This window comes from Gadus morhua, chromosome 10 (genome assembly GCF_902167405.1).
Source record: "Gadus morhua chromosome 10, gadMor3.0, whole genome shotgun sequence".
Classification (NCBI taxonomy): domain Eukaryota; kingdom Metazoa; phylum Chordata; class Actinopteri; order Gadiformes; family Gadidae; genus Gadus; species Gadus morhua.
Genome location: NC_044057.1, coordinates 19,972,916 through 20,000,815, shown reverse-complemented (window position 1 = coordinate 20,000,815; position 27,900 = coordinate 19,972,916). Strand labels below are relative to the sequence as shown.

Genomic DNA, 27,900 nt, shown 5'->3' with positions numbered 1-27,900 from the left:
TATATTGTGATAGAAAAAAACATTAATTATGTATAAAAACAATAGGGGGGACCTCAAATCATTGAATGTTTCATAGAAAGACGGTAAGTCGACGTCGTCTTTAACCGTCAAATCGTTGGGTCAACAGGATATTCCATTGGGATGATGGGACTGCATTATGAGTGATACAACTGAACTTAAGGATGAGCCAAGAAAACTAAACTGTGTCAACAGAATAATCTTTGTTGAATCTTAGTTGAGTACACATTGAAACTCTGGCCCGAACCGAGGTCGACCTGAACCAAGAAACGATCCAAAACTCACTGACTTCCTCCACTCAGCTCCTACAGGCGACTATCAGGATATTTAGGCTCCAAGGTTGGAGTGCTGCCAGTGCACTGTGGCGGATTTAGTTCATCTAGCGATAGTTTAATTGACTACCCCCCACCCAATCAACCAATCGATTGGTTGAAGTGTAGATCGAATTTCTATTCGTGACTACAGCCTCAAATGGCTGTGAAACGGCAATGTGTTTCTAAAGATGAGACAGGGACACAGCCACCTCAGTGGTAGCATCACCCTAAGCTACTGTGTGTGCGTGTGCGTGTGCGTGTGTGTACACCTTTGAGGCTTAACGCCCCCACATTCCTGAGGCTGGGCTTGGGGAACAGGGCTGCTGCTGCCACTGCCGCTGCTGGATAACTAGACAGCGTTTCCTACATAACTGTGGGCTTAGTCACCCATGCAGGAGGCTAGGCTAGGCTCTACATGCCTTGAAGAAGCGTCTCTATAAGAGCGCCATGACTCACAGTGGCAAACAGCTCCTACATCGATCTATCACCTTCGCTGGCGGGGGGGGGGGTCTGGGACAGTGAGAGTGAACCATACAACTTCTTGAACTGAATCAGGAAGGATTTATGAAGGCCAATGTGATTGTGAACGAAAGCAAACACAGCTATTTAAACAAAGGCAGAAAACGGTTGTGTGATCACGGCTTAGGGAAAAAGTGACGACTCAGCAAATGTATTCAAATGAGTCAGAGGATTCCCAATTACCTTGAACTGTGTGAGTGTGTGTGTGTGTCTGTGTGTTTAACAAGGCGGAAACGCAAGGACCAGTTGCAATAACTAAACTAATACGAACAGAACATGGCCGACATCTTCAAGTGTGCCAATCCCCACGTTACAATGTGGACGTAACAAACTGAGCTTGTGGTCACTTTTAAATAAATCACTTTATTGAGGACTTGACTAACTTGAACAGTTCAGGTGAGACGGGGCTATTTGATCTGTTATGCAAACTACCTCGAAACAATCACTTTGCCGTTTATGACAACGGCTTTCAGCCTAGTATTCCAACGTTTGAGTGAGTGAGATAGTTTGTGAGTGAGATAGTGTGTGAGTGAGTGAGATAGTGTGTGAGTGAGTGATTGAGTGAGATAGTGTGTGAGTGAGGGCGATAGTGTGGCAGAGTGAAATAGTGTGTGTGTGAGTGAGTGTTTCAGCCTTACCTGACATAAAGGGAGCGCTTCTCACTGGTGCGCAGGGAGCCTGATCCAGAGCTCATGCTGCTGTTCATCATCTGTTCCCTCAAGTCGTGGATCTTGGACTCAAAGCGGCTGTACTCTGCACACAGACACACAACCACAGAAACAGATTTAGTGTGATGCACCAGTTACAGTGCTGAAAGGACGTGACGATTACTTAGGAAGTTGATCGATACTGAAAACACAAATTAATACACAGTTGTCAACTGAAAATAAATGTGACTCAGACAATGCAGCAGAACATTGCTTCACAACATGATAATGATAAAAATTGTTATTATTTACAGTAGTAAATTGTCAATTTGCATCAAATACGTTTGCCTTTGTTCAACAATCTCAATAAAATAAATGACAGATATGTATAACCCGGGTTGTAATCAAATTTTTTCTGCATACAATTTGTTGTAGTCGTTGTTATCGCAATGCTTGCTGAATAATAATCCATATTGGCTCGGCCAATATGGATTATTGGCCGAGCCAAAGAAATCATTCTAATATCGTATTGCGAGGTCCCTGATGATTCTTGTCCTGTGTTCACGACGTGCTCAGGGTGGCTGCCTCACGTTCCCCGTGTCTGATGGGAGCGTTCGTTGTGCACGTCCACAGAAATTAGCGCTACGCTTTTTCACAAGATGCAATACCCACGTGAACGCTAGGGTGAGTATGGGTATGTGACAGCTCAGGGAGCAGGGTACAGTAGGCACAACATTTGAGACAATGGCGAAGACACCGTTGCTATTGCTGCTGTTTTTCCCCCTGACCTCAAACTAACAAGATAGTAACCTCCCCAAATATTCAAGTAACATGCAAAGTACAAAGGCAGGTATGTCAACCATTCCGTTCATGCGTGGTCCACTTGAACGCATGGTTAAAAAGCAAGTTTATCCACGGCTTAACAGACCGTCACACCTGTGATGGGTGTTACTGTGTGTAACGTGTGTATAGCACACCAAAGTAAGCTAGTGATGTGACCCTTGTCCCTGTGGCCATTGCTGGAGGTCCATGAACTGTATTAATAAAAACGCTGATTAATGACCCCAGGAACGGCTCGCGCTCCATCACGGATCTGCCTCGCACGAGTCCCATAATATCTTGTGTCAGGTAGTTAATTACACCGATTAATTAAGCTGAAAATTGAGTCTCGATAGCGGTTCATAAAGGAGAGAGGGAGAGAAAAAAAGAGCTCAGAGGAGGTAGATGACCATTTGTCATGGGTGTGTGAATCCAGTTGCTTCCTTGGGTATAAGCTGAGAGGATGGTATAACAAATCCACCTGGCCTGCTCATTAAGAATGCGTTCATTAGTCGTGTATGTGTGTGTGTGTGTGTGTGTGTGTGTGTGTGTCCTGTCTACTGGAAGGCTAGAAAAACAAACAGAGGCGGCTCGAAACAAACCAAGACTAGCGCGCTAACATGGAACACAAGAGCGCATAAAAGAGGGACGTGTCTCAACAAATAGGCAGTGCTAACCAAAATAGCTTTACGCATAAAAGGAATTTCACTAAATTCCCACCACAAATGTAAAGCAATTTAAAAAATAAACATCTTCAACTACAATTTAGCGTATTGACACCGTCTTTGCTCACTAATGACTGAGGGTATCCCTGTTATTGCATCATTATATAAAAAAAGAAAAAACATAACATAATAGGTCTGTAAAAACAGACCTAGCCAAGTGATTGGACTCAACCATTCCATTAACTGCCATAACGCACACTCCTACCTTAGGTCTTCCTGCCTTACTCCATTGTTGGCAAGACCCTCTTCTTCCAACACACAAACAGCGTTCAAAGTCCAACACCTATCATAGTCCGACTCCGGCAAGCAGCCTCGAGAAACATGCCACCATACCTTGAATATTGCCGAGGTTACACCCCGGTGTGTCAGGTGTAAAACACAAGTTTCCGCCCCAGACAGATAACGTTCCCAGAGCGAAACCTGACGTGGATTCAAAGCAAACAGAAACCCCGCCTCAGGCCCCCTCGCGGGCCGGGCCGGGCCCCGCCCCGCCCCGCTGGAAGGAGTTAACAATACAGGCAGGGCAGGACGACAATACGGAGGTAACACGACACCACCACCTGAATGACAGTAACCACTAGCAGCGCCTAGCGTGAACTTGGGAGTGCACACCAAGACTCAGGGCCTGTATGCGGAAGCAGCCAGGCTCACTAGCACTCTTTACCCAACAAGAAGACTAAAGCAGCGATAAATAGGGGGGGGGGGGGGGGGGGGGGGGTGGAGGCCGAGGGATAGGTGGGGCACAACGGATAAAGACCGGGTAAAACGGCGGACAGTAACGGCTTAATGTCGTCTTCAACAATGACCACACGACACGGGCGCAACAGATGGCTCAGCGCTCCGGTGGGAGGGGAGGCGGTGCTGCAAGTTAAACAGGTGCAACAACACGGACAACTTCCCCTGGTGGTTGTTTGTTTTTTTATCCCACAATTCAGCGCTTACCTCGACCACCAGATCCTTACCCTAACCTTGACTCCAGAAACCCTAATCTTTACCATCTTTAAACCAATACCTCAACCGTGCCTAGTACTTATTAACCCAACAATTGAATGTATCCTGGAGTTAACCACCAAAAGACTGGTGTCGATACAATGCTGGCAACAACCCATCCACATCGGAGGGCCTCTCCTCATCGGGGGGGGGGTTACCCCTTTTTGAGGAAGACGCGTCGAGACCAATGAGCACGGGACACAAGAAAGAGCTCCAGTGAAAGAACACTGGACTAGGTCGACGGCGGCAGCAGCTGTAGCCTTGGGTCCGTAGCCTGTGGCGGTCACCTAGGGATTTAGGGGGGAACCCGATACAGGGGGGCACTCTTAAGCCGCACCTTTCTAGTATGGAACATGGAGATCATCGGATCACTGGCGGGGCACACACATGCTCTTGGGGCTCAGCTATATTAGAACGACCAAGGGAGAATCCCACTAGCCTAATGCTTAAGAGTGACCAAAGGGAAGCAAAGAGACAGACTAAATAGAAACTGGGTCATTTTGGTTATTATACCGCTCGTCCTCATTAGTTGGGAGGCCTTTTTTGGGGGAGCGCTTGCTTCTGTTCTAGTTATGTAACACGGCAGGTATTTAGATGTAGCGTGTGTGTGGTGTTGTATATTAATAGGAGACTGTGAGAGCCCATGGCTAGTTCAAACCAAGTGAACTACTGATTTTTGATCTTGTATGACTACAATTAATTAGACATGAAAACAATTACTTAGGGCCTCTTCACAGTTATAGTGTTAAGATTTCACATTGTGGTCATGTGCCATCTTCTTTACATGGTAGTTTAAATGCTAGTTCCTGATGGTCCACTAGTCACAACCGATAATGTAAATGAAGGATAAAAGCAAGGGGTATGGTGGTCCTTTAAACCCATGAAGAATAATATCCCAAGCTCGACTGGAGAAGAAAAGAAATGACACGGCTAACTATTCTAAACTTTTATTTTCGTTTTCATTGTGAGTCTCCCTATCTGGCAGGCAATGACCTGGAGGCTTTGAGTTCTCTGTGGGAAGTTATCGCATTGTTTCCCCTACAATTTTTGTCAGCTGTCATGCTGAGGTGTGTGTAAGGTGCACTATGTTGAAGTACAAGTGCACAGTGCTGATGTGCATGTGCACAGTTTGCGATGTTCTAAAGCAGTGTGTTGCGGTCAGTAATTTTCCACAATATTTCCAAAACAATAATGAAAAATGAGGGAGGTGCAGTAAGGGGCCCTCGTGATATATGTCTTTAAAGAGATTTATTTTTTATTTAGGGCACCCAACATAATTTCTAATAAATATTATACAATTTATATATATATAGATATCATTTCTAATGTGAATGGCTGGCTGATTGCACTGGCGCAAGTAATCCAGCGACAGGGATGCACTACTTTTAGATGCATGTAAGGGAAACGCGACTATGCCTGTATGATGATTCATGTCTAATTCACCAATATACATGTTTTCTTCCTCCACCTGCCTCTAGCTAGGGCTGAAACATTGGAAGATGTGCTTGATTGGACATGGAGGTCTGGCATTTCCGCCACCATTCTTGGTCTTCTCTCATTTCCTAAATTGATGGGGTTTCTGCCGTAATTACACCCCTTTTAAAACAGTTTCACGGGGAAGCGTGCTGAACGGCATACCCATCTCTTCCATTCACCCCAAGCCGGATGGCTCCAAGGAGGAACAGCTTTTGGTGATGTTCCAGCCAGCCAACTGGGGGGGGGGGGGCGGCAGGAAGGACCCCCTGCTGGAAGCCCTGGTGACCACATGTAGTCCTTAATCGCTGGTGTTTCAGAGTTCTCCCCGACGACCAGAGTCGCAGGGCCCCTAGAGAGTGTGCTCTGTCCAGGCAGCCTGCCCAACGTAGATCACAGCTTGCACACCCAACACCAACCCACACCGTCTTGAGATAGCACACACACACACACACACACACACACACGGGTATCTCCTGCTTCTCAACCACACCGGGCCGGCAGAGACACAGGGCCAGGGATCTTAAGGCACAAGTTGGGAGGCAGGAAGTCAATCATTGGCCAGAGACTCATCGACTCATCTGTTAAGGCTAGTAAAGCATTATCTGCCGTGCCACAAACAGATCCAAAAGTGTCCTTCACTGTGTCCCCACAATGGTGGCACAGTGTCTAGTGGGGAAAAAACCGAATTGTTGGCAGAAGGAACAATGACTCCTTTCAAAGATGAATGCAATGTAGTGAAATATGTTGCTTGATTAGTGGGCATTGAGAGACTGCGTGGACTCACATGGATATGAATGAAGCGTTATGTATGGCAGCTTTGTTGCATATCTAGTCGGCTGCATCGGCGCATGCTGTGGTGCTGCCCACCATCTACAACCACCAATGTTTTGGTTTGTTTGTACATAAAAAAGAACAGAAACACTTCGGTAGCCTTTTGAAAGTGACCTTGAAACTGTAAACCTTCTGGTTAATTGATTTAATTGGATTGGGATTATGCGCTTAAAAGTATACTTCATATTTTGGGTTATTATTACCAAAATACACAATTCGGTGGGACGTAAATGTATCCAATCCTTTGTTGTTTAACCGTAATGGCAGCAACAACAGAAAAAAAAAACTCAGTAGCAACCTGCTACACATTCCAATACTACATAAAAATATCACCTTTTTTGGGGGGGGATTTAGGATATTAAAAAGAGAAATGTTAAGTACAAAGACGTTAATTATGTGTGTAATTCCACACAGCTACGACTACTCCTTGGTACAGGATTCCAGGAATCCACCAGTCAATCAAATGTCAAAAGTGTTTATTTCACTTGTTGAATAAACCTAAATCTTGTTATGTCCACAACACAAAATCTCTGTCAACACACGATGACACACCTGCTTTCCTATAACACAACCGATCGGTCTGACTTCCAGAATGAAGCCTGAAGGTGTGCTGAACTATCCCACCAATGTATTAACCTGACGTGACATCTAGAGCCGTTTACATTAAATCCAACCAGCCTACCTGAAACCCCATCGAGGCTGAAACGTTGGTGATCGAAGACGCCCGTAGTCCCATTACCAATCCATATTAACGCTTTTAACAAATACAATGAATTAAAAACACACATTGGTTGCGCCTCACTGAAGAGTTAAGAAAGATCAGCGTCTTAGCGAAGTATATTTTGCGTCATTGGGTCAGTTCAAAAAGCTAAGAATAGTAACGTTAGCCCACGGACCTGATCCAAAAACTCAAAACAATAAAGCCTATAGTCTGAACTATGCCGGTTTGTAAGTTAACGCATTTCTCGCAGCCGAGAAAACAGGTCAACAAGGAAACGGTCTCACCTTAATGTCGAGGGGCTTTTGATTTATATCGCATTCGGAGCCGGTTGTTTCTTCACCGAGCCATTATGAGAATTCATGCCGCTTCTGCCCTGCTGCTTGTTGTATCCGAGCCCATCCCCCATCCGCATTGGTAGCGAAGAGTTAAAAGTTTTTCCACCTTTGCTAATGTCGCCCCTATTCAACTTGACTCCCGAGTCCCATTCAATAAGGTATACGGTATTCTACTCTCCGCTTGACCAGTTTGCTGGTCCCCTGTGTCGCTAGTTCCTTGTACCAGACATGCACTGTTACAGAGGCAGAGCGAGAGAGCCTGGTCTAGGCAACGGAAGACAACAGCGTTTCGTTTGCCCGCCTTGCAGTTTGCCCGACACTTCAGACTGCTAATAAAGGTACCGCCCCTGAACCTGAATACGTCTAGAATTGGCCTATCAGTGGCATTATGCTTATTTTCAACAGACAAGGTACAGTACATAAACGTCACGTAATGATTTTGTACTTTTCAATTTAATATATATTTTTACACTCTATTGGTTATGCTGAATAAATACAATCCTTTATTTAATTATTTATTTTCACCCTGCATTTGGTGGACATTTTGCTGCACTTCAAAACAGATGAAAAGGTGGCCAGACTGTACAACACAATTGACCGTTCAACTTATGAAGTATATTATGATAATATCTTGTTAACTGACTATTTTCAAACAAGGACCAAAACAAGTATCTGGCTTACTTGATAATCATTAAATGTAATTAGTATCGTTTAAATGTTTGCTGCTGCATATGTGAAAATATTCGCCCCAACTTACAATCAAACAAGTATTTTGATAACAACGTACTACCATTTAAATAAATACATACATACATCTTTAATATGTATTCCCTACCTTCAGGGCGATACTGAGCGATAATGGTGACAGTCTGCCCTGCCCGCTTCAGAGCCGCTGCCGCCTGCTCGTGCGTCGCATTCCTCAGGTTCACCCCGTTCACCTGCAACAAAGATGGCCTCTTAGCGCTCAGACCCAGGTGAGGAGCTCTGAGTGGGCTGTCCGGTTAGGGGAAGACCAAACAGGATATACACAGCCGCTGGTTGTGATAAGCAACTTCGGCCCTCCGTGAGGAGGACTTACACCCCCCTGCTGTGCGAAAACTAAATAAAAATAAGTCTCTAGTCTCAAGGGGGGGAGGACATACGACACCGGCCCACCCCTGAGAGATGTTCCTCTCGCCACTATTTGAAGTGCTATTGATGATTGTATTCCTGCGATTTACACGAAATAGTGCACAGTGTATTATGTGTCCACAAGTGGCAAGTGGTGAGGGATGAGAGGGAGAGAGAGAGAGAGAGAGAGAGAGAGAGAGAGAGAGAGAGAGAGAGAGAGAGAGAGAGAGAGAGAGAAAGACAGACAGAGAGAGAGAGAGAGAGAGAAAGAGAAAGAGAGAGAGAGAGAGAGAGAGAGAGAGAGAGAGAGAGAGAGAGAAAGACAGACAGAGAGAGAGAGAGAGAGAGAGAGAGAGAGAGAGAGAGAGAGAGAGAGAGAGAGAGAGAGAGAGAGAAAGAGAAAGAGAAAGAGAAAGAGAGATAAAGAGACAAAGAGATAGTTTAGCAGCGTTTGACTCCCAGCCAGAGAAAGGTACTAGGATCTTGGTCGGTACTTGATCCCTAAAAGGTGTGCTTGGTAACCTGTGGGCATCCTTGAGCAAGACGCCGCCACTCCTTCAAGCCACCCGCTCAATGGAAGTCGCTTTAGATGAATACATAGATAGATATACAATACACATGAAATTAGATCGAGTTAAAAAGAAACGTACTGAGAGGATGCGATCCCCCCGCCTCAGCTCGCCGCTGAGGTCGGCCGGCCCCCCGGCCAGGATGAAGGAGACGAAGATGCCCTCGCCGTCCTCGCCGCCCACGATGTTGAAGCCCAGCCCTGTGGAGCCCTTGTGCAAAAGCACCTTCCGTGGCTCCCTGCCAAACAGAGCGACAACGTCAGGACGCGGGGCGGGACTGGGGGCACAGGAGAGGCGTGAGGAGGGAGACAGAGGGGGGGGGGGGGGGGGGGAGAGAGACGGGCGGGACAGAGAGACAGACAGGGAGAAGGAGAGACATAGAAAAACAGGTAAGACAGAAAGACAATACAAACAAAAAGGGGAGGGGGGTTTACAAACAACGTGCGTTTAATGTATTCTGTTTTGTTTACTTTGTGTGTGTGGTATCCAGGAGTCTAGGTTGTGTTCCGTGCATGAGGTAAGACATAATTTAGTCGATGGAATCAGTTCTTAACATTAAGCAACAATAATTTCACCTCAAACATGTACATTAATTACATGTAATAGCAGCAGCAACAACAATGTTCAATAATAGCAGAAAAACAAACACGAGATTATCGAGAACAGTTATGACAGCCAGAATACTGTTGTAGCAATACATATTGCTATAAGAACCGAAACAGGCTATTCAGTCCATCTTGGTCACCAGAGGGTGTGAGAGATGGCAAACCAAAGACTAAAGGACATCAACAGCCTTCCGAGAACACAGGTACACTCTGGAACACACACACACACACACACACACACACACACACACACACACACACACACACACACACACACACACACACACACACACACACACACACACACACACACACCAACAAACTGAAACACAGAAACAGACACTCGCACAAATACACACTCAAACACACACAGGAAAGCAGTCAGGGAACAATGCGTGGTTCCCATTAGTGGTCTTCTCTGGCAGTACTCAGAAACAATCCCTGTTTTGTGTCTAATGGCCCTGTGCTGCTATTTGGACTACCTTTCTAATCACTGGAAGCCTCCTCAGCAACGTAAAAGTTGTGCAGCCTACTTATGACCACGTTGGAAAAAAGCCTCTTCACAGCACTAAAATAAGCTGAAGAGACGCAGGAAGTTTGAAATGACTTTGGTAGTGCGCATTGCTAACTACTTCTGGAGTTGGAGGGTGCTAGCATAGCGTTTATGAGCAGTTCAGGGGGGACGTGCAGAGCGGAAAATCTTTGCGTCCTCTCGAGATAATAGCATTTTGACTCAGAGTTCCAACTATATGGAAAAAATAAGAAGGAGAGCATATAAGCAGAACAGCTACATAGAGGCTAGAGGACATTTAGAAAATATATTAAGATTGGGAATATTTTGGGTTATATTATAAATACAGTAACTGATAGAGTAACTTCTTTGCACCAACTATTTTCTCATGTTTCATGTTTCAATAGTACCCTTACATTAACAAAAATAGGAAGATACATGAAGGAATTGTTTGGTATAAACAACGCATCCGTCTTAAACGTCTTGAAACCACCGAAGCTCAAAAGACAAAAAACATTGTACTCCATCTTGAGTGTCATTGCCCCCACCCCCCTCTCTCGGCAAGCCACACGGGGTCTCCATGGTTACCTTGGGTTGTGGTGCTTGCATTTCCTAACCGTGCGTTCAGGCAAAGTCCTCACCAGCGGCATGGAGGAAGATATGTTCACGGTGAACATGGCGGCTAAGGAAGAAATCGCCCTGCTACGAAGGGTCCCTCTCTCTCCCTCTCTGTCTCTGTCTCTGTCTTTCCTTCTCACCCTTTCTCTCTCTCTGGGCTGGCGCGCTGCGGGAACACATACTTTCAGAGGCAGTACCGGAGAAAGGGCTGTGGTGTTGCTTTATCTCAGACCGGGGTGACTTGTGATGCAAAACAGCTTCCAGCTGTCAGAAACACTTTTTTTTCCCACATCATCATCATCATCATCATCATCATCATCACCGACCGGGGGCGGAAAAAATTAACCCTCGCCCGCCCACACGGATGATCTCCTGCCTCTATTCCCGTAGGAAGCAGCATCCGGATAAAAAAAACGAATTTCCTCCCCGGGCTAACAGCCGCCAGGATCTTCCGTCTGCAAAGAGGGACCATGTGTCACATCAAAACCGACAGGATTGGGATGCGTGGCGTTGGAGGTCATCCAAGTCTCAATCTGTACAACGCTCCGCTCTCTCTCTCTGCTGCAGCCCCCGTTGCTCCATGCCCTCTCTCTCCACAAGTACACACACACACACACACACACACACACACACACACACACACACACACACAGACAAGCGGGGACACACACACACACAGACACACGCACACAGCATTCCTGTCTGTCAGCCCCAGCTCCTCTGGAGACTGCTGCAGACAGATTCTTAACAGCTCCCCCAGCTAATTCATCAAAAGTATACACAGCGCAAGGGAAACACACAAACCCTAACATGACATTCAGGGGCCGTTTGATGTCACTTCCTTCGAGCCTCTGACCTGACAATAAGGTGGAAAGCCGGTCGCATGAAAGGCTCCAGAATCCCAACTGTGATGCAGTCAGACGACCAAGGGCGGTTTATTATATTATTGGCAGTGGTGGCCTCCGTGGGAGATTGTGAGCGCTTCTGTGTACATGTGGGCGTGTGTGTTTAGGGAGGGGAGGGTTGGGAGGGGGTCCATTGTTATGGCATGTGCATGCAGGCCCACGTGCATATGAAGAGCAGTCCGGGCTGCTCAACGTAAACAGGAGGGGATTCCAGTGGACTTCAGCAGCGGGATGAAGCGCTTGCTGCCCCATCATGTGACAGTCTCTAACCCAACCCCGGCCCCCCAACTCCGACCCAACCACCAACTCTCCTCCCCCTTTTCATCCCTGAGGAATGTCAACAGTTCTAGTGCTGTAAACGCCTTTCTCATTGCCCAGCAATGTCTCCTATAACCCCCACCCCCCCCGACCAACAGACACACACACACACACACACACACACACACGCACACACACACACAAACACACACACACACACACACACAAACACACACACAAACACACACACCTGCTGTGCTGTAGATGTTGGGGTAGTCCTAATTCTAAATATGGGCGGTCCTGCCCTGGGCTGTCCTCAGTTATTGGCTCTGCTTGACTGATTAATGTTGGACATTGCAGATGGACACCATTTTCCCAACAAATAGACGCCACCTTCTCACAGCTCCCTCTCCCTCCCTCTCTCTCTCTCTCTCTCTCTCTCTCTCTCTCTCTCTCTCTCTCTCTCTCTCTCTCTCTCTCTCTCTCTCTCTCTCGCTCTCTCTCTCTCTCTCTCGCTCTCTCTCTCTTCCTTCCCTGTACCATATCTCTCTTGTAGGATCAGAGAAAGATAAATAAACTCCCAGACTACCAGATCCTGCTTGCTTCATGCAAAGGCCCTCGTAACTTAGATTGAGGCACAAGGCTTTTGACAGTGAGGACCTCTTCTTCACATTCTCACAATCTGATCTTTGATATATAATATAAAATGGAGGTGTGGGGTGTTGTCAGAGGTGGGTGCTGCAGCCCCAGCTAAGACGACAGACGGTTTAAGATAATTCAAGCTTTGCTGAGGCTAAGAATAAAGGAGGCGTGATGAATGATTAACAGTTGAGACTCAAGGACTCCCGATGAATATGCTATGATTGCCTGCTGCATGCTATATTCTGTACTTGGTGTAAGTGTGTGTGTGTGTGTCACTGCAGGGGAAAGTAAGCCTCTGGCTCGTCGATGATGTCTCTTGACGATCAGGTCAAAGGTTTCCAGGAATGCACCGTGTTAAAGATTAGCTTGCTTGCGGCGGCTGTGCTTATCAGGCACACTCTACGAGAGACATGTCTAATGGCGTCGTCCAGTGTGTATAACTACTGCTGCCAAACTCAAACTCTAAGGAGCGAGGTTATTTGTTTGGCTACTGCATTAACGCCCTTGCAAGCCCAGCATGCATGCGCAAACACACACACACACACACTCCCACGCACACGTTCAAAGATAACGACTTCATGGACTTCTTCCATCCTGAGTGAGGGAAGTACAGTCCACAGAATGGCAGAGATAAAGAACCAGACCAAGACACAAAACAAGATGGTGGCATGAGGATACAGACAGAAGATGTCCATCTACAAAGTAGTATCAAATGGAGGGGGGGGGGACTGTGTGTGTGAGTGTGTGCGTGTGTCTGTGTGTGTGTGTGTGTGTGTGTGTGTTTGAGTGTGTGTCTGCGATGACACCAATGAGGGGGACGCACAGATGGACAGAGACCAATGCGTGCTCTGAGTCATCTTCACAAGCATCATACTCCACTTGTTGTGCAGCCGGTGCTTACTATAGAATCCATGTTAAACTAACCCCGGCTGAGAGGTAAGCTGCTGCAGCATGGACCCTTGGCACATGCAACATGCCACATATACATACAATATATATAAATACATAAATGTTTGTATACAGACATATATGAATGTTTGTATATAGACATATATATATATATATATGATTGTCTGAACAGCTTTTAAGACACAAAGTGATGTGGAGACCAATAGTAGTAGAGTAAATCATTCTGGTTTTCTGTATGTGTTCTAAAACATAATGCTGCTCGCGAACATGGTTTAGTATATATATTGGCCCTTTTCTCTTAACAATTAATTACTGAATCAAATTCATCAAATACTAAATGTTTACCTGCGTGTGTGTGTGTGTTAATAATACGTATAATCCATAATATCAACATCCTACCCCAAAGACACCCTATGTGATGCAGATATTGGGGTCATTTGCATGGCAGTGCTCCGCGTCGATGTGATATTGCCGCTGTGGGGCGTGGTCTGAGGAGGTGCTCGTGGAGGCTGGGAGGAGCCGTCTCCTCTCCCCTGGCTGTCAGCGTGACTTGGCCCGACACTCATCTGCTCTGACCGCCATCCACCTCTGTTGTCAGTCATGACGTCATCCACTCTCTCTCTCTCTCTCTCTCTCTCTCTGCTCTAAAGCAGACATGAAAGAGAAACCCACGGAGGGCCAACAGGTGCTGTCACAGGGACACTTAGAGTGTGTCGGCCAGCGCTGCTTCGCTCCTGATTTATGGGAGGACTGCTAGACTATAGGAGTGACTGTATACCCATGAGGATGTGGGTGAGTGTGGGTTTTTGCATTTGTGCTTGTGTGTCTATGCATATGTGTGTGTCTGATGATGTGTTTTGGATTGTTATGAGCTGTGTGCGCGCATGTGTGTCAGATGTTTTGTGTCATGTGTTTATATGTATGTATGAATGTATGTATGTATGTGTACGTGTGTGTGTGTTTGTGTGTGCACGTGTGTGTATGTGTGTATGTGTGTGTGTGTGTGTGTGTGTGTACGTGTGTGTATGTGTGTGTGTGTGTGTGTGTGTGTGTGAGCGTGTGTGTGTGTGTGCGTGCGTGCGTGTGTTTGCATGCGTGTGTGTTTATGCGTGTGTGCATGTGTGAAAATGTCTGCATGACTATGTGTTCCTTCGTGTGTGTCAGCACATTATGAGTCGGTGCATCCATACCAGGGCGGGGGCGTGTGTGTGTGTGTGTGTGTGTGTGTGTGTGTGTGTGTGTGTGTGTGTGATGGTTGCTGGCAGCCCGGGCCGCTTGTGTGATGAACGGGGGTGGGTTGTGGTTGAGGGGGAGGGGGTCGGAGACTATGGCCTGGTTTCCCCAGCAGTGTGTGGATGAATCATGACAGCTGAGGGAATGTCCGCTGAACCCTGGCTGGCTGGCTCATGCGACTGCGCCTTCCGCCAATATATGCATGGTAACAGCAGCGGGCCCCCCCCCCCCCCGTGTGTATCTTTACATGAGTGGAGCAGTGGGCTGACGCGTCGGGCCCCATGTGCAGGCACGTTCAGGCAAAGGGGGGCCAGGTTCAAACACACTTTTCCTCGCGGTGTTCCGAAACCACCGCTGCATACCCCCTGATCTATGGCTCCTAACCAACCCGCTTGGTGAGATGTACAATACAGACCCCCCCCCCCCCTCACACACACACACGCACGCACACACACACACACACACACACACACACACACACACACACACACACACACACACACACACACACACACACACACACACACACACACACACACACACACACACCACACACACACACACACACACACACACACACTGGCAACAGACACACGAGCCTAAGAGGCAGACAAACAGTAAGCACATTTTGACATTGATGCATGAAACGTACCTGGCAGTAAACTATTTACCAATCGGCCACTTTGACGTTCTGCAAATACATTAAATACACACGGCGGGCCAACACACACACATCAATTCATTAATTCCCCTCAGAAAGGTGATGGATGAGCACAGCATGGCGGAGTCCCTGTGCTAACACACACACGGCTCACGACGCCTCTCGCCCAACCTTGCGGCGACGGTAATTCATCGACAAACAAACCCGAGGAAGGTACGAGGGGCGTTCTCGATGTTTGCACGGCCCACCAGAGACAGGGCGGTCCTGCCAGGGCCTCATGCTATGGTTTTTTTTTTTTAGTCTTGGTGGCAGATTGTGTTGAGCAGCTTGCGGGAGCAGAAGGCCTGCATGCACTGCGCTCTTGTTCGGGAGGCTGTGTTCGCACAGGTAGGAATCCGTTCGCAAGCGGGCTGCTCACTGAACTGTGTTTTACGTTCGGTTTCATAGATTGAATGAAGTAGGGAATGTTCTGCTTGATATTAAGTGTATACTTCATTATTTCGAATGAAGGACAGTGGGGATGCCAATGTTTCATCGTTGCGGCGAATGCAACGGATCATTTTAAGTAATAATTTGGGCATAATTAAGAAGATATTTTTCTTTTCTAGTAATGGTGGTTTGGTGTGGTTTTGTGCAAATCCTCTCAGAAGAACCAAACAGAATGTTATCATTCCCTGCGTCCCTACACTCTCCACTCTGCCAGTGTCCAAATTAATCCCTCGCAATGAGCTGCCCCATTGATCTACTGGCGAGAGAAGCAGTCATCTGCCCCCGACCCTTTCACCTGCCCCTGGCCCCGTCACCCGACCACCGCTGCTCTGGCAGGGGGTTGGCGGCTGGCGGCCCAGATGCCAGGCACCATGAGTGGGCTGAATGTGGGCTAGAGGGGGCGGGGGGGGGGGGAAGAGGGGCTTAGCGAGGTGCGATGCACTGAGAGAGTACCTGGCGGGGAAGGGGGGTGGAAGTTGGCACGGGGAGACAGGGGAAAGGCTGTAGCCTGTGTCCGGGCACGCCCCTCTGTAGAGGGCCTGGGGCACCTTGCCCTCCCCAGGTTTGTGGATGACACTGTAAATAGGTTCAGCCCTGCCGAAGGGGGGTTGGGGGGGGGGAGGGGAAGGGGGTTGGGGGGGATACAGAAAGCACAGTGAACGAGACAAGAGCAGGACACGTAGAAGACACACACACACACACACACACACATACACACAAACATACCAGACTAGACAAGACTGGACAAATGCACACACGATGCACGTAGACAGGGGGCGGGGCTTCAGGGATAAGGGAGGCACCGCTGATAAAGGTCATCGGTTTCACGACCGTTGGAAGCACACAGACACACACACACCCACACACACACACACACTCTCCCTCCGCCTCAATCTGTAGGTTAGGATTACGCAAGACCTCCAGGAGGATTACGTCAGGCCTCTGTGTGTGTGACTTCTCATTCTGCGGGTTTTTTCGTTCAACCGACAGCACCTCATTTTCTCTTCCAATACAGTACTGCGAACGTTTACTGGGGTCCCACTAAACTGTTGTTGGCCGACTCAAACAGGCATTGTTAATAATCTTGCTTGGTGTAACACTAACGTAAGGCCTATCTAAAGAATAAGCGTTCCATTGGAATGGGATCAAGAAATAGCATATTGAGATATGGTGGTTACTTTGGAGAAAAGAATAAGTTACCATTGCCTGGCAATCTTGTTTGACTGCAAAAAAATATTTGACGTAGAAAAAGAGACGGATAAATAAAGCGACTCGTTCGAATCTTGGCAAATCAGGAAAAGATAGACAATCATTGAGAAACAACAACAACAACCAAAGAAGAAGAAGAAGAACAACAACAGCAGCAGCAGAGCAGCCCAGGACTGACCTGGTGAAGTCCTCCTCTCCCAGCATGTGGCGGGGGACCGGGGAGTACCTAGAGGGTGTGACCCCGCCCCCCTGGGGCGGGGCCTGGTACACCTGCTTGGGCTCCATGGCCCCCATGTAGCCGTGGCCCACGTGGTTCTCCACCAGGGTCGGGAAGGCTGGGGGGAGGGCCATGCCAGCAGAGGGGGGGAAAGAGGAGATGATTACAACAGCAATGACCATAATAGCACCAGCACACCACCACCCACCACATCCCACAGTACCACCGCCACTCCCGGGGCGTCTGAAAGGTCACGTTTATTCCACGGCTAAAATAGGCGGAATTGGTTTCCCCGGAGCGGAACATTTTACATTGAACGATCTTCTGCTGTCGTTTTTGATATTTTATAAGGTAGAGGCAACGGTGTGAATCACGATGTGATATCTTAACAATAGACATTTCACAAAAGTGAAAACCACCCCCTGAGGACTCTTTTTGGGATTATTTCGAGACTTCCATGGAAACGGCACAGAAACACGGGCCACAAATCGAAATCACCTGACTGTGGGTCACACGGGCTTAAAGCCCAGCGCCAGTCCAAGCACCTTGCTTAAAAATAGAAAGCAGGACAAAGTGCAGCTATGTATGGATTTGCATAAGACTGGGTGGCTCGGATATGGAGACAGTTCTGTGGGTTTCTGTCGGAGGCTGCAGCACTTCAGAGTGGGCTTCTGTGAGCAGGTGGGATGTGAGAAAGCTTCCACACTTAGTGGGAGGTAGAGAGATCTGGGCTTGTTGTTGCTGTGGGCAGCAGCAGGGGTGTATGTGTGTGTGTGTGTGTGTGTGTGTGTGTGTGTGTGTGTGTGTGTGTGTGTGTGTGTGTGTGTGTGTGTGTGTGTGTGTGTGTGTCTGTGTGTGTGTGTGTGTGTGTGTGTGTGTGTTTGCGTGTGTGTGTGTTGGTATGTGAATGTGTATAAATATACATGTGTGAGTATTTTTGTGTGTGCCTGCACAAATCCTGTATCTATGTGTGTGGATGAGGGGAGTGAGAGTTGGTGTGTCTTTCGTGTGTGTGTGTGTTTGTGTGTGAGTGGAAAGAGTATTGTGTCCAACAAAAGCACTACAAAGGAAATTCTATACACCACTATTGGACATATTGCAGATTTTAGCTAAAAACGTAGGTTCAATCAAAATTCACAAGTACTCGAACCAGCATGTAAGAAATCTGACCCCTTCCTGCACCTTAATGACATGTATTTGGATACACATCGCTTTGGATATAAGAGTCTGCTTCAGGAGTCAATAGTTGAATCGATAAAAAATAACCGTTAGATCTTGTTGTATTCAGAGAATACAAGTAAACAGACACGATGACTGATATGATAAGAGATAGTTTAACATGACAACCACATTGAATAACAGGAGGAGGATGAGGTGGAGGAGGAGAGGAGGAGAATGAGGAAGAAGGGGAGGAAGAGGAGGAGCAAGAACACGATTGTGAGGAAGAGGAGGAGGGTTAATACGACGAATACGACGAAAGTGAAGAGGAGGAGACTGACATTACGCAGCAGAAGATGGAGGAGACGGAGGAAAAGGAAGGACAACCAGGAGGAGGAAGAGAAAGACGAGGAAGAGCAGGAGGAAGCAAAGGAGGAGGAGGAAGACAAATATAGGGTGGAAGAGGACGATGACGGCGGAGTGGAAGGAGGGAGGCGAAGGAGATACGTACTGCTTGAGTAGTCCGGGGGAGCGTACATGTCGTTGAGGTGCACGGGGCCCGACTTGGCCACCTTGAGGTACACCATGTCCGAGGTGTTCTTGAGCGCAGCCACCGCCTCCTCGTGACGCACATCCTGCAGGATGATGTTGTTCACCTGGACGCCCACAGGGGGAGGAAGAGGGTCAAACACACCCACGACGACACGCTTGTTCTGAGTGCTGCCATCTAAAGCCATCAAAACTTGATGGTAGACTTCCTGTCGTACTGTGGCTGGACAATAAAGTTATCTGAACCTGAAGTGTTAAGTGTGTTGTGCATCACACCCTTCAGAACCGCAAGTAGGAAAGAAAGCACAGACGGTAATAAAAAAGGCATACATACTCATCTATTCAGAGTGCAAAGTCCATACATAGTCTAGTTGTGTTTTTTTTGGATAGAGAGTTCTGTGCAGTAACATTTCAGTGGGCAATGATTGAAATACTGCAAATGACCAGTTCAATTCAGAAAGAATATAAAGTAACAGCATCAGCAGAAGAGTGGATGAGTCATGTAATAGCTGCTGCATGGACTGGTCATTCTGTCTTTTTAAAGCCACATATCTCAGCAGCTATGCGAAATAACAACCATGCATACGGCGCATTGTCGTCTTTTTTTTGTGTGCCAGTGACTTTGTGACCGATACAATCTTTAAAGATCAGCATTTTTGTCAGAGTCGTGAAGGGGTGAATTCAAGGTTCAGTGAATACTGATTACACCTGACGTTCCTGGGAAAAGTTTGCATTCAGAACTGCAGAACTAATCAAAAAGAGGACTGGTACAACTCACACAAATAATACTTTGACTACTAATACTGAAGGTAAAAAATGAATGTCTAAAATAAGAGCGGCCTGATAAGAGTTAAGAGATTTTTTCGACTGAAATCCCTAACAGCCCCAGCAGTAGAACTGCTAGCTGACTTTGGTTTCCCTTCTTTCTGTCTCTACTGTAGCCTTGAAGCTTGAATGGACTGAACAGCGTCGACGCTGGTTCACCTGGCAGATGTGTTCCTTCATCTGCTGCTTGTGTGACATAAGGAGGCTTAAGGTTGATCTTCTCTCGTGTGAAGCAGTGCATCAATCACACATGAGGCCGTTAACATTGACATGATTTAGCTGGCTCCAGCTAAAACAACAGAATAAGGGGACTCTGAATGAGACTTTTTTGTAAATATATATTTCTCTGTCTTTATGGGCAGAACATCAAAGAAAGCAAGGAAAGTCTATTACAAGAAAGAGGGAACTTAGCATTGGAATACAGGTGGGAATGGCACCTGGGTCACTACAGGACATGGTGCCTGCATGGTGAGCTACTGAAATGCCAAGAAGCTGTTCTGTTCTAAAGAAAGGATAACTTGAATATTCCTACACTGACGTTTGATCGGTGGCAGGCATCTCCAATCAATCCCTGATTGACATTGAACAGATTTTGATCCATTTCAGAATTTAGCTTTTGTGTTTTTCGGTGGGGGGGGGGGGGGGGGGGGGGGGGGGGGTTCGCAAATCACGATCGCCGAAGATAGCGCTGCAGCCATGCCCCTTGTGAAGCGCATGTTATTTCTGAGCTGAACGTTTGCCTGCAGCACACAGAGAGAGAGAGAGAGAGAGAGGGGGGTACATTGTGTTCTCCTACAGCGAGCAGGCGGTCTCCCGTCTGCAGGCGGCCGTCCTTCTGCGCCGCCCCTCCCTCGATGATCTTGGTGATGTAGATGCTGTTGTCCCCGGGGATGTGTTGGTTACCGATCCCTCCCGCGATGCTGAACCCCAGGCCTTGCACATGAACACATCGCCGCGTTAACACACACACACACACACACAGACACACACACACACACAGACACACACACACACACACACACACACACAACACACACACACACACACACACACACACACACACACACACACACACACACACACACACACACACACACACACACACACACAGAGACAGACACATTAACTCATAGCAGTTCTTTCTGTGAAACAACGTCTCTTTATTTTGGACGTTGTTCTTTTTTCACGTGACATCTGCTGCTCTGTTTTCCAACTTGTTGATTTCGTTTAAATGTTGGCCTTTCATAGAGACTGTAATATCGACTCCATTAATTAAAAAGTAATAAGTAGATCTGTGCCGGAAATGGGAAAAATATTACATATTAACAATGATCGCAAGTAAATAGTGTGCTCAACAAAAACACATTTTACTGTTATAAGGTCTAAACCGCTCCTATCGCTTTGGAAGATAAAAATAAAACACTTGCAGTATTTAACAACGTTTACACATCCAACAAATATAAGCTCATCTGGCCGGCTGCATTCCATCACAAATCAATATTAATCAAGCAGACATAAACAACAGGATATGCCTTGGAGGTAGACTCACACATCAAACTTTGGATTAATATCTAAAGTATGATAGCAGACCAACTCAAATCAGGGTGAATGGGGCATTTCACTTGCTCTCGTTTCATTTGTTTTCGACCAATCAAGTTGCTTGAGACGGGGAACTGTAAGTGTGTTTTTTTTTCCACTGTAAAACCATTGATAAGAACTCGGGCAGCAGCAGTAAACCTGGTGCTGAACCGTCCTGTCCAAACACAGAGGGTCTTAGAAAAGTGTCTGTAAAGGTTTCAAATCAACTCTGTACGCTTGGCGACTCTTGCTTCCTAAAACCCCCTCCCCTCCGTATAACATCTCCATAACTCAACAGGAGACCAGGCAGAACTCCGCCCCATGAGTCTCTCGTTCCTGGCCTGCTATAACAACCAAGGCCTGCTGGATCCCCACATTAGTATGGAGGGGATGGTCCGGGGGGCCCTCACCTTTCGGCCCCTTCAGCAGGTTGACCTCCAGGATGGTCTCGGGCGGGGCCTGGCGCCGCCGCACCAAGAGGCGCACCACGGGGCCCGCCTCCTTCAGGGCCTCCACCGCCCGGCTGTGCACCACCTCGGACACGTCCACCTCGTTGACCCGCAGCACGCAGTCGTTCACCCTGAGGGACGCCGCAGGGTGCGACACACACACACACATCGTTTTAATGATGAGGGGGAGGAAAACAGGGATGAAGATGGTGATGAAGATGATGATGAAGATAGAATTACTGTGGTGGTGATGATGTTGAAGATATTTTTTTTTTTACAACGCTTTACAAGAGACCCGAAGACACTTTACATAGATATTGACAAAGCATCAGAAAAGTCCAAGTGTAACTAGGAAATAAAGAGTATGCAGCTGTGTTTATGCTGTAGTGTGTTTTGATGGACCGTGTCAGTCGATACACAATTTTAACATCAAAACATTCAGAGCATAAAAGCAAGCGTCGACAATGGCTTAACGCTGAAAGCCTCTTAAAGTCACACCCTTTTCCTTCCCGCGCTTACCCCAGTCGGCCGTCCATGGCGGCGGCTCCTCCGGGTATAATCTTGGTGATGAAGATTCCTGGGTCATCGGGGATGTGTGGATTGTCCATTCCCCCAGCAATGCTGAAGCCCAGGCCAGAGTTACCCTGCACACAGCAGTTCACCCATAGCATTAGCCCCGACATCAACTTCACACACACACACACACACACACACACACACACACACACACACACACACACACACACACACACACACACACACACACACACACACACACACACACACATGCACGCACACATGCGTAACTGGACGGGGCGGGGGAGGGGGAGTGATGGATTCCAACACAAACCCAAGGTCGACGGCGTGCAGCACTTAAGTGTATTGGTATTTTAGCGGATACGACCAATCAGGGCAGCCCGTGCAGGGGACTTCTCAAGGTATACTTTGATATCCACTTTTCTCAGACGGACGACACGGCTGTTTGCATATGAGTGTATGCATGTGCGGTTGTGTGTGTGTGTGTGTGTGTGTGTGTGTGTGTGTGTGTGTGTGTGTGTTTTTGTGTGTGTTGTGTGTCTCTCTACGTCTGACAAATGGTAATGACTTTCATGTTTGTATGTATCGCGTTACTGCGCAGCAGAGACCGGCTGCCCGACTGCGGCGACGGGAGACGGGTAGAAATATGGCGCCAAGCGTACGTGAACGTACCCCAATGGTCAGTTGAGCCACCGTATCCTATCCACAACCTCACCATCTCTGCAGTGTATTCATATATATGACTTCACTATTACTTTGCGTTGCGTCGAGGCCTATTTCCAATTGAGTGGGTTGACAGGTACGGCCACACAGCAAGGGCCGGTAAACAAGACGGAGGCAGAGAAAAAACCTGCTTCATTATGGTCTATAATTAATGAGCAACCCTCACCACGAATAAGCAAAGAGGGGTATGCGCCAAGTTCCCTGTTGCTCAGGCTCCCACAGACAGACGCACGTACAGCGCGAGACACGGACACGCAGACACACACACACACACACACACACACACACACACCTGAAACACTGAATCGGTTGACGCTATCTGTACGAGCAGAGCTCATCAGGGAATGGTATATTCTGAATGTAAATATTTAGAGTAACAATGGCGGCCTCACAGAGTGAAGGGCTTTGCAGCTCGACTTTGGCGCTCGCTGACGTCATGTGTGGCAGGGGGATTATGTAAAGGGCGACGCCTTGCTGAGGCCGCCGGTGTTGTTACCCTCACAAGTCGTGCGGCGGCGAGGCGTGTTCCAGCTTAAGCGATGCACCGCGTCTTTGATTTGCATGCCGCCTTATACAAAAAACCTTGTATGTAACCTCGCAACACACGGGCTAAAGCGATTAAAAACGCTCATCAACATCTCCTGATTGCAGGAGCTGCTGCAGGGCAACGGTCTGTTGTCGGGTTGATGACAGAGCTGCTTACTGCCACCTAGTGGACAAGCGGCCGCTAGGTGAATGATAGTGAGACGCAGAAAAAGGGGGGGAATACGATTGAACAAACAGGGAGATCAGATGAATGCTCAATGAAGACTTACCCGCTCCAGGATGATCTCTTCATATTTATACATCCCGTCACTGCCATTTACCTGTTAAAACGTGAAGACAGTAACATTAATAACACATTAATAGATGTTTGACTTCATGTTGGTGCATACATAATGCATCAAAATACATACACACACTGTTAGTGAAAAAATAGGGACGGAAAATATTACTGTAGCTGGATTATTCCATTTACAAATATAATTATTATTATATTCTGTCCCTTTACAGTATTTAAGCCAGGTGCTAAGAACTAAATTATGTGTCAGCTGTTTCTCCCCTGAAAAAAAATCCACTCAAATGCCAGCCCACATGGTGAACAGCGTGCTACTACCATTAAATTCATCCATCCACAATGCTGGAGATAGAGGGAGAAAAAGACAGAGAGAGACTGCTATAGCTGAGAGTGGAATAGAGAGAGAGAGAGATAGATAGATAGATAGATAGATAGATAGATAGATAGATAGATAGATAGATAGATAGATAGATAGATACATAGAGAGAGAGAGAGAGAGAGAGAGAGAGAGAGAGAGAGAGAGAGAGAGAGAGAGAGAGAGAGAGAGAGAGAGAGAGAGAGAGAGAGAGAGAGAGAGATGGAGTGAGAGAGAGAAAGATGGAGTCAGAGAGAGAGAGAGAGAGAGAGAGAGAGAGAGAGAGAGAGAGAGAGAGAGAGAGAGAGAGAGAGAGAGAGAGAGAGAGAGAGAGAGAGAGAGAGAGCGAGAGCGAGAGAGAGACAGATAGAGAGAGAGCGAGACAGAGAGACAGAGAAAGCGAGAGAGAAAAAAACGGATACTTACATAAGGGCCGGCATCCATTGAGTCTGCGTTGACAATGATGGGGGGAGGGTTGGCCTGTGGAGATGGAAGAGAGAGATACACATTACCTCTGTGCACACACACAGACACAACCACAGAGTCAGGAGACGGTGAATGGATGCCATGGGAGCAGTTGGCTTGTCTTCTCTGGGGGAGGGGAAAGAGGGGAAGAGCGAGAGAGAGAGAGAGAGAGAGAGAGAGAGAGAGAGAGAGAGAGAGTGAGAGAGAGAGAGAGAGAGAGAGAGAGAGAGAGAGGAGAGAGAGGAGGAGAGAGAGAGAGGGAGAGATAGAGCGAGCGAGAGGGAGAGACAGGGGCTGAAAGAGAAAGTGAGGAGGGAGCGAGGGATAGGGAGGAGAGGGAGATGTTTGTGAGGGATGGGGGTTGAGAATAAGAAGCGGGGGAGAGAAACGGCTCCTTATTACTCCTGGTGTTCTAGCCAGACATCCTGCGCTCCTCATATTAACACAAATGGCTGCCGCGTAGCAACTGCAGCGACCGCACACTCATTCCCCCCTCACTCCACGTCCTCCTGTTCATTTCACACACTCCTCCGATGACAGCATGCAGTCCCTCAGACCCGGCATACAAACAAGTGTTTCACTGGTTCACGGATTCCTTGGGCTGGGTTAGAAAGCTGTCAACACACCGATTACTGTATTGAGCCCCGCGCCAAGCCCAGATCCGCTTGTTTTTCAGGGAGATGTTTCATCAAGACCACAAAAAAAAAAGAGCGATATTAGCCCATTTGATGTTCCCTTATGAAGCACTGGCGTAGATGGGAGGTAAAGCAGGTGGGGACAAAAGCACGAGGAGAGTGACACTGCTGTTGGAGGAGGAGGAGGAGGAAGGAAGAGGTAAGAGGAGGAGGAGGAAGTGGAGGAGGAGGGAAGAGGATGAAGAAGGGGAGGGGAGGGAAGAGGAGGGGGAGGGAAGAGGAGGAGATATAGGAGGAGAAGAGGAGGAGGAGGAGGAGGAGGAGGCAGGGGAGATGATGTTGGTGAGTCTGGTCCTAGTCCAGCTCGCTCGCTTGGAGCCCTCTATTGATCTGCTGTGTGTGTGGGGGTGGGTGGGTGGGGTTGGGGTTTGCTGACAGTGCTGCAATGGGACCCACAGCGTTTGATGTGTGGTATAGAGGAAGCGTTTACCAGCCACACTGCCCTCATCATTAATCACAACCACCCCTCCGTATTGCCTGTATCTACAGGCCTTACGCCGTGGAGCCAAAGCCATTGATCCTTGATTCTTATTGATTGTAATCTCCTTCTAAAATGGCTCATCACTAAAGACAGCAGGTCACAGTGTATATATTTGCTGCGTTTCCACACTTGACACGCACACACACACACACACACGCGCGCGCGCGCACGCGCGCACGCACACACACACACACACACACACACACACACACACACACACACACACACACACACACACACACACACACACACACACACACACACACACACACACACAACAGTATCAATGGTGATGTTGCTCTGCTGAAACGTTAGAGCACCATCACCCATGGCCCACCAATGGCCCGGCGTTGTGTCCCAGATTTAAGGGCTGTCCGACGGGCTTCCCGCTCTGTGTCGCCGCATGCTCCTGGTTTCAATGTGTCAAACATTGCTCCATTTTTTTTTAATTTCAAATTAACTTTTGAGAAATGACGTAAAAAGAAATATGAATACAAATTGTCAATGAATGAATATGAAAAGCCGCCCAAAAATGCGTATTCCTATCACAGCCTCGAATCAGGGGGTGGCAGTGTAGGCCCAGGGGGATTGCATGGATCGCCCGCCGCTTGAAAGACAAGGGGCCTCCAATCACTTGAAAACACACCCTTGAACGATCTGATCCTCTGATCAGAACCATTCATCCCCATGACGTGGGGCCATCGAGCCGTTCCCATGTTCCCCAGGCTCTGAGTCGCAGGTCCGCGTTTGAGGGCTACACAGCCCCCCCCCCCCCCCCCCCCACTCCGTATTCAGCACTATCAGGCCTAAATTCAAATCTGCATACGTGCTGAACAGATGTTGGTGTCACTGCTTGTGTGTGCACGTTTTATCGAAAGGAGGCCAAACCTCTGAACGCTCCTTTTCAACACTCGTCCAACGATAATGATGCTCTTATAAGCAAACGCATCGATTCCACTGATATTTTTACAAAAAAACATGTCGCATTTGAATGGTATATATCGGTAAGAATCCTCCATCCTGTTTTATTGTTGCAGTGTTACGTTTAGTGAGGATTAATGTTTTTTGGTTTACCACGTTATTATCCATCAGGTCATCACCACCACCTCCCCAATGAGAGTGCTATTTTCTCTCCTGCTCTTCTGACCGCGTACGTTCAACCACTAAATAACATCTTTCAAAACCGTGGTGGACAAATGCATCTGTTTTATCGCTTTATAATCATACCTCCTCATAACCTCCATATCCACCACCAGAAAAAACAATTAAGAGCGAATGGAGCGCAAAAGTGAAACTGCTGACTGCAATCTTCTACACTTGTTTGCCGTAACTCCACAACTGAGTGTTGTGGCACAAGCGGCGCGGAAGCTGCCGCTAACAAACAGATTGAGGGTAACTGTCGGGGCTACGCTGTAGGCTCAACTTCCTCAGTGAATAATCCACTCTAAAATACTTAGGGTTTAGCACGTGCCGGAGTACAGTATCTCATTAAGATACCCACGGTATCTAGCATAGTGAACAAGGACACAAAAGACTGTACAATCAGTCTTTCTGATAACAGGCACACAATGAATTGGCAAGCAAGAATTTGGCTAGAATGACTCACTCAGCCTCAACATGAATAATAATAGGGGCAGGATGGTTCGCCGTTCGCTGTGGTTGAATCACAGACGAAAGTCACTGGGTTTGATTCTTCAACGTCGTCAACCCATAGTCATCCATAGCATATCTGAATTCACTGGAGCAAAGTCGCTTTGGATAAACGTGTGTGTGCTTAGTGGCTGCATGTACTTAATAGTAGGTCAACTGTTCACTACAATGCTCAGCAGGATTACGTAACACAACGTGATCAGGCTTTCAATGCAGGGAAATATTAAATACATGAACAACCGAAAGAATGAGCCTTAAAGTGGTGT

At 47.5% G+C, this 27,900-nt stretch overlaps 1 protein-coding gene across 19 annotated transcripts in view; it reads right to left on the bottom strand.

Annotated features, from left to right (window-relative positions):
• The window catches only part of dlg3 (discs, large homolog 3 (Drosophila)), a 75,202-nt gene that overhangs the window by 10,260 nt on the left and 37,042 nt on the right, over positions 1-27,900 (bottom strand). For 6 of the 19 annotated variants that reach the window (XM_030368363.1, XM_030368357.1, XM_030368366.1 and 3 more), the window contains 10 exons: positions 24,770-24,823; positions 23,966-24,016; positions 22,410-22,534; positions 21,852-22,021; positions 20,645-20,796; positions 19,001-19,145; positions 17,293-17,467; positions 9,156-9,351; positions 8,231-8,333; positions 1,490-1,604 (listed from right to left, as the gene is read on the bottom strand). In XM_030368363.1, coding sequence (XP_030224223.1) covers positions 1,490-1,604; positions 8,231-8,333; positions 9,156-9,351; positions 17,293-17,467; positions 19,001-19,145; positions 20,645-20,796; positions 21,852-22,021; positions 22,410-22,534; positions 23,966-24,016; positions 24,770-24,823 — 1,286 coding nt within the window. Of the gene's footprint in view, positions 1-1,489; positions 1,605-3,247; positions 3,481-5,670; positions 5,693-7,344; positions 7,716-8,230; positions 8,334-9,155; positions 9,352-10,778; positions 11,371-17,292; positions 17,468-19,000; positions 19,146-20,644; positions 20,797-21,851; positions 22,022-22,409; positions 22,535-23,965; positions 24,017-24,769; positions 24,824-27,900 lie in introns of those variants that run through there. The other 13 variants (XM_030368358.1, XM_030368367.1, XM_030368360.1 and 10 more) reach the window with 12 other exon arrangements.